The following is a 19,065-nucleotide window of genomic DNA, read 5'->3' as shown; positions in this document are numbered from 1 at the left end:
GGAGCGATAAACATCTCCTCCTCTGAGGGTCCCAAGGGTCCTCCTCTGAGGGTCTGAGGCACAATTCTACCAAAGTTCACTTTGGAGAGCTAGTTTATGGGCCCCCCTTCCAGAGCATAGATGACTGGGTTATTACTAGAATGTGGGTGCTTTCTCCTCCACACCCCAGCAGGGGTAATGGCTTTCTCAGTCACATAGATGGAGTCCTCCCTGCCCCTCCCCAAGTCCTTCCAGTCCTATATACTCCAGCCCTTCCCAGCTCATTCTCTCATGAACAACGGAGGCTTGTCCATGGGACTCAGATTGGAGCTGCAGTGCTATCTAGCCACGGGAGATATTGGCCCCACACTCCAGGTTCCTCTCTGGGCTCTTTGTCTTCTTCCTGTCAGGTAGAGGATTGCTCTGCTGGCTAGCAGAGGTTCCTTGGCAGCCAGATAAACTCCTAGGACCACTCCCACCCAAGCTGGGTAAGAGACAGCATCGCTACTTCCTCCTCCTGGGTTCCCCTGCTGGTGAGGCCTAGGCTGCTGATGTCGATGCAGGTTGGCATGGGGCTCTCAGCTCTGCAGAGGGAGGGTGAGAGGAGGAGCTGAGGAGAAGTTGGCGGGGCTGTGTGTCTGTGTGTGTGAGGTGCACACCCGCGTAATGTGTAATACTGCAGTCGGCAGAACATAAAGCCTTCCACGGAATGACTGAAGCTCAGGCATTGTTCTCTCTCTCTCTCTCTCTCTCTCTCTCTCTCTCTCTCTCTCCCTCCCTCTCTCCCTCCCTCCCCCTCTCCCCCTCTCTCCCCTTCTCTCCCCGCTTCCCTCTCTCCCCCTCTTCTTTCGCTTATTCTTTCTCTGCTTCCTCCCCTTTCCCCTCCTCTCTTCCCTTTCTCTTTTCCCTCCTTCCTCCCCTCCTGACCTGGAAGGAGGAAAATGCACTGAGTCCTCACTGGGTAAGTTCCCCCCACCTTAGAAGTTTCCCTTGGTGTATAAGGGCTGCTGGAGGGGGGCATCTGGCTGGGACATGGTATGCAGTGGTCCCCACAGCGGTATCTGCAGAACAGGTGTAGTAGCAGGCGAGAGTCCTTGGAGACAAGACGTCAGGAATGGACCTCTGCAGCTCTGGCCCCCACATCTGGAAGAGCCCTGGGAGGTCTCTGGATTCAGCCCTGGTTACCAGTTTCCCGCTGACTGCAGAGAAGGAGCACTGTTGGGGTCGAAGCAGCTGCTAAATCCCGCAGATCTTGTGGTCCTCTCCTCCAGCTAATGGGAAAAAGCTGGTTTTCAAGAGTGTCCCAACCATGTGGATATGCCTGTAGGGACAGGCATGTCAAGTATGTTTCCATGTGAGCTTGTGAGAATGAACAGTGTATATGCTTGGACTGTGGAAAGTCAGCCTGTGGTGTGTGTGTGTGTGTGTGTGCGTGCATGTGTCCATCCTGTACTGTGGGCACAGGGCATGCATATCAGGGCTGAATGTCAAGTGCGTACACAGAATTGTGTTGCACATGCGGGTAAGGTTTGTAATGCCTATGTGGGCAGTCATTGTGAGTCAGGTACAATGGTTGGTTTGTATATTTGTGTGTGCATGTGTGAACCTAGATGTATGCTCAGCACAGGTACATTGCATGTGTGTAGGCACAGGAACGTTGTGGGTGACGTGTGTCCTGTGTACAGCTGTGTATTGTGTGTGGGTAGCATCTGTGGAGGTACAGCTTCTCCACGAACCCTGCCTTGTTCTGATGCTTTGGCCCCTGTCCTGGGGGCTGAAGTAGTGCCGTGGGACTGTGCATCAGGTTGAGCAGAAGTGGATAGGCACCTGACCTTGAGCGAGGAGATCTGCTCCCTGCTCCAGGTCATCTTAGGGTTTATGCCATACTTAGCTCACCTTTGTCTACTTGCCAATTACACATACAGGGAATAGCATTGAGGTGTGGGCATGTGTATGTGTGTGTCTGTTGGGTATGTTGTATAGTGTTTGCTGTATGTGTGTGTTGGATGTGTTGTATAAGGTATGTGTGCTGTGTTAGTTGAATGTGTTGTATCCTGTGTCCTATTTGTGTGTAGCGGGCTATTTGCCTGGAGTCTGCACTGTGTGTCACATGTGGCATGTATGTGAATGTGCACTCCAAGCTAAAGCCCCATTTTGCTCCTGGGCTGGTGCCTGCCCTATCTGGATTCCAGTACAACTCCTTTGTTGTCATCCCCAGGGAGCCATTGTTCTCAGAACTCATACCCACTTCCTCCACTTGGCTCATCGAGTCTCTGTGCCCTCAGCCTTAGACACTTGCATTCCTGCAGACAAATAGAAGATCCAGAGTTCATGAGGCTCAAGGCTGGAACTGTTGCTCTGGGCTTCAGGCTCAGCAGCTGAGCCCTCCCACGCTCAGCCGTAGGCTGGGACCACATCATGCATTTTGGAACATTATAGGACTGCAGCAGCAGCTGGGTCCCAAGATGATTCTCCACATGGTGGCAGAACCATCCATCTCCCCATGCTGATGCTGCTGTATTTCCACCTCCAGCCCTGACTCTAGAGGTTTCCTTCATGTCTCCCCATTCTGCCCCACAGCGGAGGGTCCACAGTGCCTCAGACCATGGCATCTCAAACATGCATCCCCCTGACCCCTGCATGGACTCCTTTCTTGGTCTTCCCACCTGAGCCCTGTCCCAGAATTTTCCCACTCCCTAAAGACTGCCCTGATGCCATCTAATGCCCTGTCATGCTATCGAGAGAGAGAGAGAGAGAGAGAGAGAGAGAGAGAGAGAGAGAGAGAGAGAGAGACCCTGATTTATCCTTATCCCTTCTCCAGCTACTGCTTGGCTGAGCCCTGATTCCTCTCACCTGACAGTTAACCTGGCCTCCTCACCTCTACCTGTGACTCTGCTGACTTTCCTGGGGTCTGTGGGGCCCATGAAGCCCTTTAAAGCTGCATGTGAGAGCATGTTGCTGCTTTGCTTAAAGCCACTGGCAACCTCTGCTGCAAAAAAATAAACCCTGAGCCGGTGAGACTCACAGGCTTTAACTGGCCCTTTTCCCTGCTTCCCCACTCAGCGCAGGCACACAGTACCTGTCCTGTAGCCATAAGGTAACGCACCCAACACTCTTTTCTGGGAAGAAGCTGCTGTTACCACCCGCTAGACAGACTGATGGGGAAACTGAGTCTTAAAGTTCCACAATAATAATTTTAAAGAGGGCTGGAAAAAAATGGCTCAGCAGTTAAGAGCACTGGCTGCCCTTCCAGAGGACCAGAGTTCAAGTCTGAGCACCCATATGACAGTTTGCAATTGTCTGTAGCTCCAACCCGGGGCATCTGATACCCTCTTGCATCTTCCACAGGTATTAGGTATATGGTCATCCATTCAGGCAAAACACCCATGCACATAAAAATACAAAAAGGAAAAAAAACTAAATAATATTAAAGAAACAGATGCAGATCACTTATCAAGGTCAAGGCCAGGGACATTTTAGGCTTCATTGTTTCTATGCTCCTGACAACCCTGAGAAGCAGGTGTGCATCCTTTCTGTCCACAGTGGGTGTGTTGAGGCTTAGGGATGCTGCAGACTCAGCAGCCAAGCCCTCAGTTTTCCTGGCAGAGAGCTTGACAGCATATAAGGTGCAGTCCCCTTTCCACAGTGGGCTGTTTCCTGCATCCATGCAAGGTGGAATGGCAGAATACCCTGCACACTCCTTGACCTGCCCCAATGCTGTATCCCTGCCACACAGCCCCAGGTCTCTGAATGCGGTGCCATGGGCAGGTATTTTTAGGATCCAGAGCCAGTCTGTAGTCCAGTCAACCCATGGCTGCCTCTCAGAACTGCCTCTTCCTACCCCTCCAGGACACAGAAAACGCCAGCAAGATGGATGGCCCCAGCAATATCTCACTGGTCCATGGTGATACCACGCTGGGCCTGCCAGAGTACAAGGTGGTCTCAGTCTTCCTAGTGCTCCTGGTGTGCACCACCGGCATCGTGGGCAACACCATGGTGGTCCTGGTGGTGCTGACCTCACAAGACATGCACACGCCCACCAACTGCTACCTGGTCAGCTTAGCTCTAGCCGACCTGATAGTGCTGGTGGCCGCGGGGCTGCCCAATGTCTCTGACAGCCTGGTGGGGCACTGGATCTATGGACATGCTGGCTGCTTGGGTATCACCTACTTCCAGTATCTAGGCATCAATGTTTCCTCCTGCTCCATCCTGGCATTTACTGTGGAGAGGTAAGTACCCACAGGTTACCCCCATGCCTTCTCCCTTCCATTGTCTTCCTTAACGAGAATCCAAGGAGCCTGGATTCAAGCAGGGATTTCTGGTAAATTGAGGCTCCATTGAACCTTCTGTTCAGCTAAGCCAGTGTGGGGTGCTAGAAGAACCATCACAAATGTGGGCACTTGCTCTGCTTCTAGATTGCTGTAGGGCACCAGGAAAGGCCTCTGACTTCCTCTGAGTCTTGATTTCCCATCCAGAACACAGGCACTTGGATGATCTTTTTCACCACCCCCAACTACTGGAGACTGAACCCTGGGTCTTCCACATACTAGGCAATCCATACCTCTAATCTTTAAAATAAGTTAACCTTGAGATGGTCTTTTTGTTTTGTTTTGTTTGTTTTTCAAGACAGGGTTTCTCTGTAGCTTTAGGGCCTAACCTTTAACTAGCTCTTGTAGAACAGGCTGGCCTCAAACTCATAGAGATCTGCCTGCCTCTGCCTCCTGAGTGCTGGGATTAAAGACATGCACCACCACCGCCCAGCAAGATGGACTTGTTCAGGTTGACTATAAACTTGTGATCCTCCTCCCTCAGCCTCTCAAGAAACTGAACAGGCCTGCGTTATTGTGCTCAGCAATGGTGTGTCTCTTGAATCTCCACCAGCTTGGATTTTTTGTTTATTTGTTCATTTTACAAGACAGGGTTTCACTATGAATACATACTGGAATAGCAAGCTATCCTTGAACTCTTTTTGTAGCTGAGGATGGCTCAAACTCATTGGAATCCTGCTGTTTCAGCCTTCTGGATCCCAGAATTACAAGTGTGTACCACCATGTCTGGCTTAGTTCTGATTGTAACACACCAGAAACAAATGGTCCAAAGATTGAACATGCTGATCCGAAGCCTCAATTTGGGGTGACAGGAGTTGAGACTTTGAGCTCAGCAACTTGTTAGGGATACCCAGAATCTGGGCAGAGTTCAGATCTGCCATAGCCAAACACTAGGTCCACTTCTACAATCCCCGTCTGTGCTTGCCTGGGAACAAGTCAGCATAGGGATGTCTCATCTGTGCCATGTGATTGTTCCCAGGGCCCTGAGTGTGAGCAATAAGGAGATCTGCCTGTGAGGGGCGTACGGTGTAACTCCCTGCCTTTGGTGGAGAGTAGCAAAAAATGCTTTGACCACATGTGGCGTTCAAAGGCGACTTTGAGAGCCATGGAGTCACAGGACAGGACATTTCCAGGCTGCTTTTCTGTCCTTGGGAGGCTGGCCTTGTTCTGCCTGTCCTTGAAGCGTCCTCACCCCACACCTTTGCAGCCCCCCACTGCCCTTGCCAAGTACAGCCCAGCCACTCTTACTCATCCGGGCTCAGTTTGGGTCAGGTGTCTCAGACATAAGCCGAGCAGTCCCATGGCCCCAGGAGCCAACATGCCTTGCCTGTGCCCCACAGGTACATCGCCATTTGCCACCCAATGAAAGCACAGACTGTGTGCACCGTGGCCCGGGCTAAACGGATCATCTCAGGTATTTGGGGGGTCACATCCCTCTATTGCCTACTCTGGTTCTTCTTGGTGGACCTCAATGTCCATGACAATCAGCGCCTGGAATGTGGCTACAAGGTGTCCCGAGACCTCTACCTGCCCATCTACCTGCTGGACTTCACTGTCTTCTTCATCGCACCTCTGCTGGTGACCGTGGTGCTCTATGGGCTCATCGGGAGGATTTTATTTCAGAGCTCATTGTCCCAGGAGGCCTGGCAGAAGGCGAGACAACCCACTGGGCAGGGTGAGGGTGCACCAGGCAGTTGCTGCTCTAGATCCAAGGGCTCCATGTCCTCCAGGAAGCAGGTTAGGAGGACTCCTGGGTGCAGGTGGGGGTTGCATGTGAGGAGAATCATGGGGAGAGGCACAGATATGCAAAAGAGCATAAAACACACAGGGCATGACTGGCAAAGCGTCTAAGTCGTTTGGTCTTTCATTTGCACATACATACATGCATGCATGCTTGCATACATACATCTATGCAATGACTGCCAAGGCATTTCATATGCCAAGTAGAAGCTGGGACACAGAGAGAAACATGGAAACACAGTCAGATGCCCTCCTTGAACTACAAAGTGAACACAAGCCTGTCCAAGGACAGGCAGGAAGGAAACATGGGAACACATGATGCTGGGGAACAGGAGTCAGGGGGCAGTTCAGGAGGCCTTGCTAAGAGGTGACAAATGGGTAGAGCACCAGTGTTGGCAAGGAAGAGCAGCCAAGCCAGGTGCAGGGAAGCATTCCCAGAAGAGAAACAGCCAAGGTTGATGCTGAGGTGGCAAGCTGAGCAGAGAAGGACTTTGAATATATGAAATGGGAACATTCAGGAGTGGGGAGAGAAAGAAGAATGAGTAGCTGAAAATGAGGTGTGGGTGCCCAAAGTCACAGTGGGGACCCTATCTGGCACCAGGGACTTTGTAATAGAATTGTATCCTTGGAAATTCAGTATCTTGGGAAGCTCAGTCTGAGTCTCAGCTCTGAGAGATGCCCCGAGCCGCTGGTTTTGGCATCTGGTGCACATGGCATCCCTGTTGTCAGCTTCTAGCTATGACTGCTGAGTGTGTCTCACAGCCGCGTCCTCCCGCCTTTCCTCTCCACAGGCCACCAGGATGCTGGCAGTGGTCGTGCTGCTTTTTGCCTTGCTGTGGACCCCCTACCGCACGCTGGTGTTGCTCAACTCTTTCCTGGCCCAGCCTTTCCTGGATCCCTGGGTTCTGCTGTTCTGCCGCACCTGTGTCTACACCAACAGTGCCATCAACCCTGTCATCTACAGCCTCATGTCCCAGAAGTTCCGTGCGGCCTTCCTGAAGCTGTGCTGGTGCAAGGCAGCTGGGCCGCAGAAGCGTGCAGCATGCGTCACTGCCAGCAGCTTCAGTGCTGTCCAGGAGACCCCAGGAGGGACTGAGAAGATGCAGCTGGGCTCCATAGAGGCCTCAGGTCCCACAGCTGCTGGGTCGCTGCATTGCCAGCAAGAGCCCCACTTCAGTGCACTCTGAAGGCTCCTGCCTGGCCCCTGACTCTGCTCCCTGTGCTGGCTTGCTCACTGGTCTGGTTGATATCTGCTCTGAGCACTGGTGGATCGCCAGGAGAGGGACAGATAGCTCACTGCCCATGTGTCACCAGAGGTCCCTTTACCATGAAGGAGGACACTGGAATGTTCTCAGCTAGATCCTGTGTGGGTAGCTCTCTATTCTGAAGCCAGGCTGGTGGGAACAGAGAGGAAGCTGGAGACCCAGTCTTCACCCCTTCAAAACCTTTCATCTGTTCCCACTCATTACTTTAAGCATCTTTTGGAGTTTATTATTGAAGGAGTGTCCTTCCAGGCATTGAGCACTGCTGTTCCTTGGTGAGCCCATGCGTACAGGTTTCAAATGTGGTCATTGGACAGTGGGGGTTATACAGAATGGGTGTCCAGCCAGTCACCCAGGGCTGTTCCATGATGTTCATCCCTGGCCCCAGCATCCCTTCCAGTCTTCCATTAAGGTAGGCATCCCTGTAAGAGAGCCCACCAAGCAAGCTCACCCACCACAGATGTTCTTTTTTTTTTTTTTTTTTGGTTTTTCGAGACAGGGTTTCTCTGTGGTTTTGGAGCCTGTCCTGGAACTAGCTCTGCACAGATGTTCTTGAAGGAAACAATTTGTCTTCCCAACCAGCACCAAGAAGTCACCTCTACCACCTTGGCCCCAAACATGCAAGCCTGGCTGTCTGGACCCTCTCTGCCAGTTGCTGTCCTGCATGCTATGTTTTTACTGGAGGCATGCTGCAGACTCAAGAGATGTCAGGAGAAGCCTCTGCTGGGAGCCAGCCCCATCACTGCCTACAGGACTACTGGCTGAGCCTGAGGATCAGTAGGCTTCATGTCCCACACTGTAAAATGGGGCCAGTGACCCTGCCTTAGTCCCAGGACCCCAACATTGAGGAACACTATAGCAAACATGTTTCAATACGCAGAAGTAGTCACTCTGACTGGAGACCTCAGGAAGGCAGGAATTGGTGGATGCTGGGGTGTGTGTGTGTGCCCGCGTAGCTGGACCAGGTGAGTCAGCCTACTCACACAGCTTCTGTCTTCCCGGTTGGATGTGATCCTACTGACTCATTCCTGCTCTGGGTACCTGGGCTACTCCAAAATAGAACTGACTTTTTAGGGGCTCTGATTGCTGAGTCTGGTTTTGTGGGGTAGGACATTTAAGACCTCACATATGGGGGAATAAAGGACCTTACTAGAGGGAAAGTCAACACAACAGTTGGGGGTCACCCAGAGCAGCGGGAGCCCTATCTGAGGCCTGCCCATGCCGTGGTCTCCAGACTGAGGGGCACGTTCTTTGGACACCCCCACACCAGGCTGGCTGTGCTAGGGCAGGACTTGCTCCACCCTCTACCTGAGTCAGCTGTTCCTGCCATCCTTAGAGCCCCTTCACCCTGTGACTTCTTCTTTACCACATCCATGTGACATGCACGTATCCCCTGGCGGATGTGGCCAGACAGACCTGATCCCTAGCTCCTCCCAGTCTCCTGCACTCTGAGATCAGAGCTTACATGAAGTAGTCAGATGTGGGGGGCAAACATGGAAGTAAGGCAGTCAGATCCAGCCATGATCTCCCAGGCTGCCCGGTCTGCCTGTGTGCTTTGCAAACACCACCCGGCCCAGACTTGTGACCTCTCTCTCTGACTGTGGCCTGGACAAAACCTTGCCGACATCAGACACTCCAAATATTTTCCTGTCCTATCTCATCTTTCCTAGTTACCCGCTCCCCTGAAGCACAGCACCAGGGGAGTGGCCTTTGTCAAATGCAGACCTGGAGATCACATTACGACAGACAGGCCTCTTGATGTGACACACCGGGTAGTACTCACTTTCTTGGGTGAACTTGGTCTTGTAGGGCCAGGTCAGACTGGCAGAGCTCTTGAGGTCAGCTCCATGCCACCCTCCAAGACCATTGCACTTCAACTGGGCATCCAGCTCTAGCCTCCCGTAGCCTCTCTCTTGTACAGCATGCGGTCAGTGGCCCCTCCCACTCTTGGCTTGGAATCCTTTGTTTGGTAAAGTTGTTGGTTGGCTGGTGAATGCCGCCTGGGTATATGGTGTCCTGTTATACTGAGTTTTCTCTGTGACTTTAACCTCTGGATGGATGAAGCAGGCTAGCAGCCCCAGGACTGCAGGGATCTTATAAAGGATATAGATGTTCGGCCACTGTGGACTCCTGCCTCAGAAGCAGGCTGCCTGGGATATGCTGAACACCCTGGAGATGAAAAACCATGGAGCAGACCTCAAGAGTCCCTCTGGTCCTGAGTCAGCATCTGCTTTACACCTGTGGCAAGAGCTCTGTCCTGGGAGGCAGCTGAGAACCCTCGAATGGAAAGATTGCAGAGAAAGACTTGGGAGACACGAGCCTTCCTCAAGACTGCCCAACGACACACAGATGTTTGTAAATGTATAATTTGCTCGTAATGTAACATAAAGTCTTTTACATATTCACGAGTTGTGCTTGGAGCAAGTTTGGACAGCCTGTCTCATGCATGTTTTCTCTGGAGGTCAGGTGACTATGGATGTCTACTCCCAGGCTTGGGCTTTGGAACCTTCTTAGGTCACAGCACAATACAGACACCTTGTCTCGCCCATGAGCCATGAGACCCAGGACGCTCCAGGACCTCCACAGTCAGGTGCACTGACTCAGCCCTGAAAGATGCTGGCCCAGTCTATGACATGACGACCCCCTCCCCTGAGGAGGCGAGGTGCTTGCTCAGGAGTTCCTACGGACAGCAGATACAGCCAGCGAGGAGTGGGGTCTGGAGGCGCAGTAATTAGTCTTCAAGCACAGGGCCTGGCCGCCCCATCTGTCACCTGCAGTTCATCTTAAAATCATGTAGGTAATTGGAAGGGCCACCAGTGTGGGTATCGTGGGATTTGTTAGCCCATTTCATTCCCTGCAGCTGCTGGAGCTGCAGATGCTAGAAGACAAAGGATCCACTAATCTTTGAGTGTCCTGCTAGGCCTACAAGGGCAAACAGGAGTCAAAAAAAAAAAAAAAAACAAACCCAAGGAAACAGTTTAATTCTTGTTGGTAAGAGAGGAAAGGACTTCCATCTTCACAGTTATCTTACTCTATTCAACCTGACCTGTTAGTTGCTTCCTGTGCTGGGTTTCTTTGTTTTGTTTTTCACATTTTTAATACAAGTGTATCTATGATGAGGTGGGGAGTCGTGCTCATGACTGCAGTGCCTGCAGAGACCAATAGAGGGCAGTGTAGCTCCTGGAGCTGGAGTTACAGCGGTTGTGAGTCACTCCAGCGTAGGTGCTGGGAGCTGAACTCAGGTACTCTGCAAAGGTAGCAAGGACTTTTTAAGCTCCTGAGCCATTTCTCCAGCCCTGCGCGTTTTGCTTGTTATGTTGATCCAGGCTGACCTTGAACCCTAGATCTGCCTACCTACAACTTACGCACTTAGGAGCTGCTCTTCTGAGCCACATCAAAAGCCCGGGGTTCTGCCTCACAGCGTCTGGCAAGGGGAGCTCATGAATGGAACAGGGAGGGGCAGATCTTGAGAGTTAGAGTCAAGCACAGGAAATATACAAAGCTCAGGGCGCCCGACCAGGTGGCCTTCTGTGGGGCAGTGCCAGGAAGATGACAGCTAGAGCTGGCCAAGGAAGGATGTCCCAGGATGAAGCCCAGGGTGGAGACCTTACAGAGGAGAGAGCCCCAGCCCTGTGCCAGCCACTGAGAAGGAAAGCAAGCAGTGCTGTCTCGTTGGCTCCCCTAAGACCAACTGGAACGGAAGACAGAAACAGCTGCTGTTCTGGGAAGGGGGTGATTTGATTTGGGAAGAGGCAGGGAAAGAAGAGAAGTGAATTAAAGGTACAATATGGAGACAGTCGCACCTGACTTGGTCCCACTGGGGGCCCTTATGTACAGCTGTGAGGTTTGTCCTCTGCGTCCTCCCTCCTAAGGACAGATGGCATTTGTCATGACCCCCATCTTCGTTGGTTGATGGCTGTCCTGGGTATCAGTATCAAACCCCTATTTTTTTTTTTTTTTTTTTGGTTTTTCGAGACAGGGTTTCTCTGTGGTTTTTGGAGCCTGTCCTGGAACTAGCTCTTGTAGACCAGGCTGGTCTCGAACTCACAGAGATCCGCCTGCCTCTGCCTCCCGAGTGCTGGGATTAAAGGCGTGCGCCACCACCGCCCGGCTCAAACCCCTATTTTTGTGACCTCCATTCTGTGGCAGAGAAGAGCCAAGTGACTTAAGGGCTGGGTACCCACACATGGCAATGGGTTGGAGTGAGGCTGAGGGTAGGTGGTGGGGCACCCAGAGAATCCACTACAGGCATGCCATCACTGAGGCCCTCAGAGCACACGGTCCCTGATCTTGAGTGCAAGAAAAGAGGAAATACATGTTCAGAACAGACACTGTGCCTGATGGTGCCACCACGATGAGGGCAGTTCAGGGAGTGAGGCGTTTAGTGGGTGTCCCCTAAGCAGCTTGCGAATGACATGGATGCAGAGGAACAGCAGCTCAGCTCCCCTAGACAGACTGGAGAAAGCTGAGCTCACAGGGCTCACACAGGCCAGGGCCACCAGAGGAGACCCACAGCATCAAAGCTTGGCCTATTTCTCTGCTGGGAAACCCAGGCCCTCAGAAGAGAAGGAATTTGCTTGTCTCTCTTAGTAATGCTGTCCTGGGTCTCATTGCTTGATGCCTGCAAGAGTGACAGTCTCTCATGGCCAGGTCCCCATGGGGCGTAGAGGAACTGCATGTACACAGCGCTGTGGCAGGTTTTGTAACTCCTGAAAGTGATTGGGGGGTTCCTGGTCTCTCTAGGTGGTGAAGGGAAAGATTCCACAGCCTGTCCTGGCCCTGAAGGTGCCCTTGACCCAGGATGCAAAGGTCAATGTAGGAGGAGCCCAAGGGTTCGGCCACAGGGTGCCACACAGGATATTTCTAGTTCAAGTGAAAACCAGAATTCAGACTGAGCCAGCGGCGTGTCTGGTGCTGTTCTGATTCAACACTGAAAAAGGCACTTAGGGAGAGGCAGTGACCAGGGGGACCCACTTCAAGATAATGAGGACCGCCTGAGAAGAGGTGGGAGGGAGGGAGATGGCCCAGGGAGTCTCCAAAAGGTCGAGGGATCAGAAGTTGGGAGAAGTAGGAGTGGCTGAGGAAGATGGAGCCTTTGGGACCGGGGGCGGGGGTGGGGGTAGTGTGTGTGTCTCTTTAGAAACCTTTGGTTCTGAAAAGGCACAGACCTGGCAAATAAGTGTCCACTGTCCTCACTTGTGTTCATACCAATTGCTCAAGGCACCAGCTGGTTGGCACCTCTAGACCCACTGGTTTCTGGCTTTTCTCACAGCCCAGAGAAAGGACCAAAGGCACCACTTCCCACTCGGTGTTTGGTTCCCACCTGCAGGCAGCTGAGGCTTGGCTTGCAGATTCTGCTCTGCAGTCCCTACCGACTCTGCCGCCCACCCTCCCCCAAAGCTAAGCAGGACAGTTTCTCTGCTGCCGTCCATTCCACATGCGCATAAATTATCTTTTAATTGAAAGTTTATAAGCTCTTTAATCTTGCTTATTGTAGCTGAGATGATGTGTGTTTGTACAGCTTTATTGAATAACGGATGCCCTTGCCTCCCAAATGCCCATTTAGTTTGCTTTGCAGTGGTGGTGTGGGAGGTGTGGGGGGGTAAAGGCCCCACATCTACATGCTTAAAGACTGTGGCTTTAGGGGCTGGGGCATGGCTTAGTTGATAAGGTGCTTACCACATGAGCATAAGGAGCTGAGCTCAGATCCCTGGCACCCATGAAAAAGCTGGGCATATTGGTGCATATCTGTAATTCCAGGGTTGGGCAGGGAGAGGCAGGAGGAGTTGAAGGTACCAGGGTTCCAGCAGACACAGAACTCAGAGTTGTCGCCTGCGAGCTGTCAAGGAGCACACACAGACAAGCGGCATGCTTGAGCCAAAGACTGAAGTCAGCCTGGGCAACAGAGCAGGAAGCTATATCCATAGTATAAAATAAAAAAATAAAAACTGGCCTGCCACATATTCAGCTAGTAAGTAGCCAAACAAACATGGCAACTCCACACAGTGCAATACCATCCAGATTGGAAAAGAATGAGGCACTAGCACGCTCATCAGGGAAGATCTCAGGGGATGCAGTCACAGGCTCCGAAACACCCATGACAGAATCCAGAATAGAGAGAGGTTTCCAGGTGCCTGAGGGCTGGAAGAAGGGCTAGAGGCATTCATCCTCATGTGCTCAGAGACCCTATGTGATGGTGGGAAGGTTCTAGAGCAAGGTACAGGTGAAGGCTGTACAGCTTTGTGAATGACTAAATATTACTCACTTGTGCTTGCTCAAGAGCAGAGAGGGCGAGTCTGGGAATTTTATCTCAGGTAAGAACAAGGTGTACCGAGAGACAGCTGAGGGACGTGGGCTGTGGAATTCCCCCCTCACATTGCCCAGTAGGACACCCTAGTGACCTTGGTTTACAACGCAACAACTACAACCCTCTCTAGTATAGGCTCAGGGCTGAGGCCAGTTCTGTTGCCCCCTGTTGTGGTGTTTAATGACCCCTGTTGGCCTCTCAGACAAAATTGAGACAATGTGTCTAAGACTGTAAGATAAACGGTAGAAACAGTAACAATGTTGCAAACCCTCCTGTTTGTTTACGGTACTGGGGACAGAACCCTGGGTCTTCCTCATGCTGCTGGGGCAGCACTCTAGCACTAAGCCCCCAACAAACTTTGCAGAGTGCATTCCTGGGGATCTGAACTCAGGTCCTTACACTGCAAGGCCAGCCCTTTAGTGACTGAGTCAACTCCCCAGTCTTCAAAGGCTCCTGTCTGGGGTGGGGGATGGGCTCAACAGTTCCATGTCTGGATGGACGACCAACGCTGTGCAGAGAGCTGCATCTAGGTACCAGATGCAGAGACCAGAGATGTCTATACTCCATTTAGCCAGTGAGGCCTGAGAGTCCTGGAAGTGAGCCCCATCTTGGGGCTCACAGAGAAAACGGGGTCAAGTACACTCTTATAACTTCCAAATATCTGACCTTTGGCTGATGCCACAAAGGTTGGTAATTCATATAAAGGTAGCGAACACGCCTCCTCATCCAAGGAAAACCCAGGCCACATCACATCTGTGGGGAGGGCTGGCAGGAAAGGGCAGGCAACACAAATTTGGTAAGGCTCTGGAAAATGGGAGCCCTCACATAGCCCCACAAGAAGTATCTTACAATGATTCTAGAGTTTTCACAGAATCAGAAAGTCCAATCAAGTGTACCCAAGAAAGCCAATAACAGAGGACCACACAGACACAGCATCCTTGTTGCTAAGATGATACCAGCCAAGATTCCAGAGCAGACGCTGTACACCTGTGAACAGGAAGCACTGAGACCCGCCACAGCACGCGTGACCTGAGTTTCTGGAGTCCAGTCAAAGAAACCAGACCCAAGAGACCACTCTGTATGCATGAAGTGTCTGAACCCCCAAATTCACAGAACTAGAAGGCTGGTTAGCAGATGTTTAGAGAGGCGTGGGGAAATAGTCAATGTCGTATCTCTTTTTGGGGTGATGACTTTGTTCTAAAGTTGAACATGCACCACCGTGAGTCCCCTAGTAGCCAAGGAACTGTGCGCTGGCTAGGTGACAGTGTGTGAGAGCTTTGGCTCGGTACAGCTTCCTGGGACCTGAGGTGGCTGAGGTTCTGAGAAGGTTTGGGGTACAGCCAGGCATTTAAGGTGCAGCTCTGCTGTTCTACAGATCACTGCAGAGTGAGGGACCTGCAGCCTCTGCCCTTTCCCAGGGTACCACACCCTCTCTACCCCACTGTGATTTGCATGGCACAAGGGACCCCATTTTCCTTCACAGAGGCAGTCCTCCAGGCTGCCTCCCTCTCCCTCTCTCCTCCTCCTAAAACAGGGGTGGTTGGTAGATAGACACAAGCTTTATTAGGTACAAGTGGAAGAAACAAGCAGTCAGGTGACCTGTTTGCCCTGTGTAGGAAGGGGCTCACTTTCCTCTGGGGACAGAGCTAAAAATAGAGCTCCAGGGAGCAGCTGTACTTATGTGTGTGCACCCTGTCTCCGTCTCTCTCCCCGCCCCCTTCCTCCACCCTCTACCTTCTTCACCCCCATAGCTCCTTCTCTTCCCCCAGTATTTTCACAGATCCTCCCTTTTTGGAAACCCTTTCTATTTTTTTTTTTTCCTTCCAGACCTGGGAAATGGAGACTAGACAAGCCAAGGTTAATTCTAACAGAGGTTTCTGCCTGCTGGCTCTCTCTGCAGGCTTGTGAGGAGGATGGTCCACACTGCGGGGGCTCATAGGGATGGGGTGCTCAGATCCTCACAGGGACAAGCCTGGGCTCACTAGGTAGTGGCTCCTTTACCCTGATGAGGCTGAGGACACAGGTCATGAAAAGCACATGCTGTCACCCCGTTTCTGTACCAATAACCCAACAGGTCTGGCCAGGGGATACCTTTCTCCATCCAGACCCTCTGGCTTCCTGTGCCCATGACAAATTTCCTGGATGTCACTGACTCCTTTCAGCAGTCCCTGCCAGACATGCTGGGCATAGCTGCCATGGTCTTCCTGGCCAGCGGTTTGCTGCACGTTCACACGGGACGGAGTCCCTGGCTTGGCGGGAGAGCGGGAACAGAACACCTCAGCCAGGCCCCTTCTCAACGTGACAGGATCCAGAGTCACGGAAGGAGACAAACCTCTCAGCGTGTGTGAGTGTCCAGCTTGGGTTAACTGAGGTGAGGACACACCCACTAACTGCATCGTGCACAGCTGGGGTCCTGGACTGAGTGAGAAGAAGAAAAGGAGCTGAGCAGCGGTGTCCATCTCTTTATCCTTCCTAATGGTGGATGGAACTGTGACCAATCTCCCCGCATTCCCATCCTGATTCCGTCCCAGTTCATGACATAACAGTCAGGCCTGTTAGCTTTGTCAACTTGGAAACAACCTAGACTGTGTGAGAGGAAAACCTCAGTTAAGGAACTGGAAGATCAGTGGGCATGTCGGTGGGGGACTGCTCTGATTATGATCAATGCCGTAGGGCCCTCCCAGCCCACCATGGGTGGCAATGTTCCTAGGCAGGCGGTCTTGGACTGTGTAAGAAAGCTAGCTAAATGATCTAGCAAGTGAGCTAGCAAGCAGTGTTCCTCCATGGTTCTGGCCTCCGGGCACCTGCTTTGAGTTCCTGGCCCTCATTTCTCTCAATGCTAGGAGTAGAAGCTGAATAAACCCTTTCCTCCCCTAAACTGCTTTTGTCTATGGTATTTATCATAACAGCCAAAAGGAAATTAGAATAGTGTTGCCACAGGTCTGTAATCCCAGAATTTGGGAGACACAGGCAGAAGGCTTAAGAGTTCAAGGCCAGCCTTGATTACACAGCAAGTTTGAGGCCAGCCTGAGCTATCTGAGATTCTTCTTCAAGGCCCAACCAAAACCAAAACTGAAACCCACCATGAGCTAAAATAAGTAGTTTGTCTGTGAAGTGGCTTTCAATCAAGTATGTGGTTATAAAAGTGACCAAAGTCCAGAACTACGGGAGCTTCAGCAGGTGACAGCAGACTCAAGGCTCATCTTTCTGGTTTTAATATGCAGATCTATGGATTTCACCATTAGAATTCTTCAACAGGAAGAGGGAGTGTGGGGCTGTGTGAGTAGTCACTTCTCAAGGTGCTTGCTGTGTCAAGATGCTATCTGACCATCAAACCTTGGGTACCCGAGCCAAACTGAGTCCTTCGTATAACACTGAACCAATGTTGTCAGCTGTCTGGGAAGCTTTAGATGCTGGGTAATTTCTGGAAAATGCTAAAACTAATATTGAAGACAACCCGTGTTGGGATCTTGCAGTACTGTGTGTGTGGCAGAACCTCACGCCACTGGGAGATGGGAGCGCTGAGAACCCTGCACAGCTGCGATCCTGGTGCCCCCAAGACCCCAAGCAACTGGGAGCCCAGGGATCCCAGGACCCTGTGCAGATGGGAGAACAGTGTACCAGGGCCTCACGTGGCTTGGGGACAATGTGCCCAAGACCCCGCACAGCTGGGAGACGGCAAGGACCCTGTGCAGATGTGAGAACAGTGTACCAGGGCCTCACGTGGCTTGGGGACAATGTGCCCAAGACCCCGCACAGCTGGGAGACGGCAAGGACCCTGTGCAGATGTGAGAACAGTGTACCAGGGCCTCACGTGGCTTGGGGACAATGTGCCCAAGACCCCGCACAGCTGGGAGACGGCAAGGACCCTGTGCAGATGAGAACGGGGAGGAAGAGAGCTGTCAACGCACACACGGTACACTTCATGCCCACCCGTAGGCTGTATTGGACACATGGAGGGGACACTGGGCTTGCCCCTGTGGAAGGAAATGGGGACTCTGTATGCTGGTGGCAGCACCCTCCAGAGGAGGGGGTGTGTAGTCCCACAGAGTGTGTGGGCTTCACAGGGTACCTCACTTCAGCCCTGCTTCCCCTGTGCAGCTGGAACTGTGTAACCTTGTGGCTGGGCTGTGTGTGTGTGTGTGTGTGTGTGTGTGTGTGTGTGTGTTTGGTTTCCACGATGTGACCTTCACACTGCTCTATGAGTCATTCTCCGGTTCCCCCCCACAGCCCAGCTCCTGCAGCTGACATGAATGTCATTCGTCATCCCTGTCCAAGGCAAGGTGGGGGTCAGGCTCAGCATGAAACAGGTGTCTGTGCTCCAGAGAAGAACAGGGTGGCCATGAGTCAGCGGAGCACTGGACAGGCTGTGCAGGTGCCCAAATGCCCACACACAGACACAGCAGCAAATGTATTCCGAGAGAGAGAAAAACGTGAGAACCAGAATGACCTCAAAGACGTCTACAGCCCATCGCGGGTAAGAACGGGGTTGAAGTGGACTAGATGCCCCCCCTCCTTAACTGATACTGGGATAACTGTCCTGGATGCTTGGATGATTGAAGGGTCACATGACTCTTCTCAGCAGGAGAAGGAGGCCAGAGAGAGAGCAGAGTCTGGGCTCTAAAGAGGGAGAGGCTGCTAGTTAAGGAATATAGAAACTTCTAGACAGTGAAGTCAAGGAGAGGGTTCTCTTTGGAGTCTGGCAGGAGCTGCTCTACTGACCCTTTTCCTTCAGCTCACTCTGGCAGCTCTGGGCCCTGTACATCATGACTGAGACAGAATCCACAGGTGCTGGGTAAGCCACTAGCCTGGGATCTCCGCCAAAGCACCACAGGGACCTCCAGAGACTCCCCACACCACACTAGGGCCAGAGGGCCTCCAGCAGTCAGACTGTAGGCACACAGGTCTGTGGGGGTCGCAGACATGTCTGAGCTGGAGGTAGACCTGTGCCTGCCCATCCCATCATCCCCTCTTTTCAGCAACCTTGTGAACAACAGTAGAAACAAAATAATCATGCAGAAAAATAAGCTTGTGGTGCTTTGCTCCTGAGCCAATCGGAGAAAATAATAGTCATGAAAGGGGAGATGGACGAGACCAGGGAAGCAAGGCCAACGGCAGAGAGAAAACGAAGACGATACAAGTACATCCATGCAACTCCACGTGACATTAAAACACCCAGCGACAGAGCAAGCGGCGGAGTTGAAGTGACATTTGATCTCATGAGTTTGAGTATGGTCTACATAGCAAGTTCCAGGCCAGTCAGGGCTACATAGTTTCATCCTATCTCAAGGAAACAAACAAACAAACACACACCAGGAGCTGGGGAGATCACTTAGTGGTTAAGAACACTTGCTACTCTTGCAGAGGATCCAGGTTTAGTTCCCAGAATGCACGTGGTGGCTCACAACTATCCATAACTCCAGTTCCAGGGGATCAGTAGCCTCTTCTG

The 19,065-nt window shown here is 52.0% G+C and overlaps 1 protein-coding gene across 2 annotated transcripts; it reads left to right on the top strand.

Moving 5' to 3' along the window:
• The first annotated feature begins 358 nt into the window (after nt 1–358).
• Nucleotides 359–7,796, top strand: LOC102001036 (thyrotropin-releasing hormone receptor-like). Of its 2 annotated transcripts, none has more exons than XM_026789513.1 (4): nt 359–467; nt 3,829–4,208; nt 5,648–6,044; nt 6,839–7,796. In XM_026789513.1, exons 2-4 carry the CDS (start codon nt 3,850–3,852, stop codon nt 7,232–7,234), a joined length of 1,152 nt encoding a protein of 383 aa, XP_026645314.1. In that variant the 5' UTR covers nt 359–467; nt 3,829–3,849; the 3' UTR covers nt 7,235–7,796. The 2 variants fall into 2 exon arrangements, with proteins under 2 accessions (XP_026645314.1, XP_005345847.1); XM_005345790.3 differs by lacking the exon at nt 359–467 and adding an exon at nt 860–940.
• Nucleotides 7,797–19,065: the final 11,269 nt, after the last annotated feature.

This window comes from Microtus ochrogaster, chromosome 4 (genome assembly GCF_000317375.1).
Source record: "Microtus ochrogaster isolate Prairie Vole_2 chromosome 4, MicOch1.0, whole genome shotgun sequence".
NCBI classification, from domain to species: Eukaryota; Metazoa; Chordata; class Mammalia; order Rodentia; family Cricetidae; genus Microtus; species Microtus ochrogaster.
This window is presented reverse-complemented; position numbering and strand designations above follow the sequence as displayed.

What these genes read in the sequence shown, in the direction of transcription:
- LOC102001036 (XM_026789513.1), top strand. Translation starts at nt 3,850, where the DNA reads ATGGATGGCCCCAGCAATATCTCACTGGTCCATGGTGATACCACGCTG. An exon ending in CTGGCATTTACTGTGGAGAG is followed by an intron (nt 4,209 to 5,647) that starts GTAAGTACCCAC and finishes TGTGCCCCACAG; the next exon opens with GTACATCGCCATTTGCCACC. An exon ending in CCATGTCCTCCAGGAAGCAG is followed by an intron (nt 6,045 to 6,838) that starts GTTAGGAGGACT and finishes TCCTCTCCACAG; the next exon opens with GCCACCAGGATGCTGGCAGT.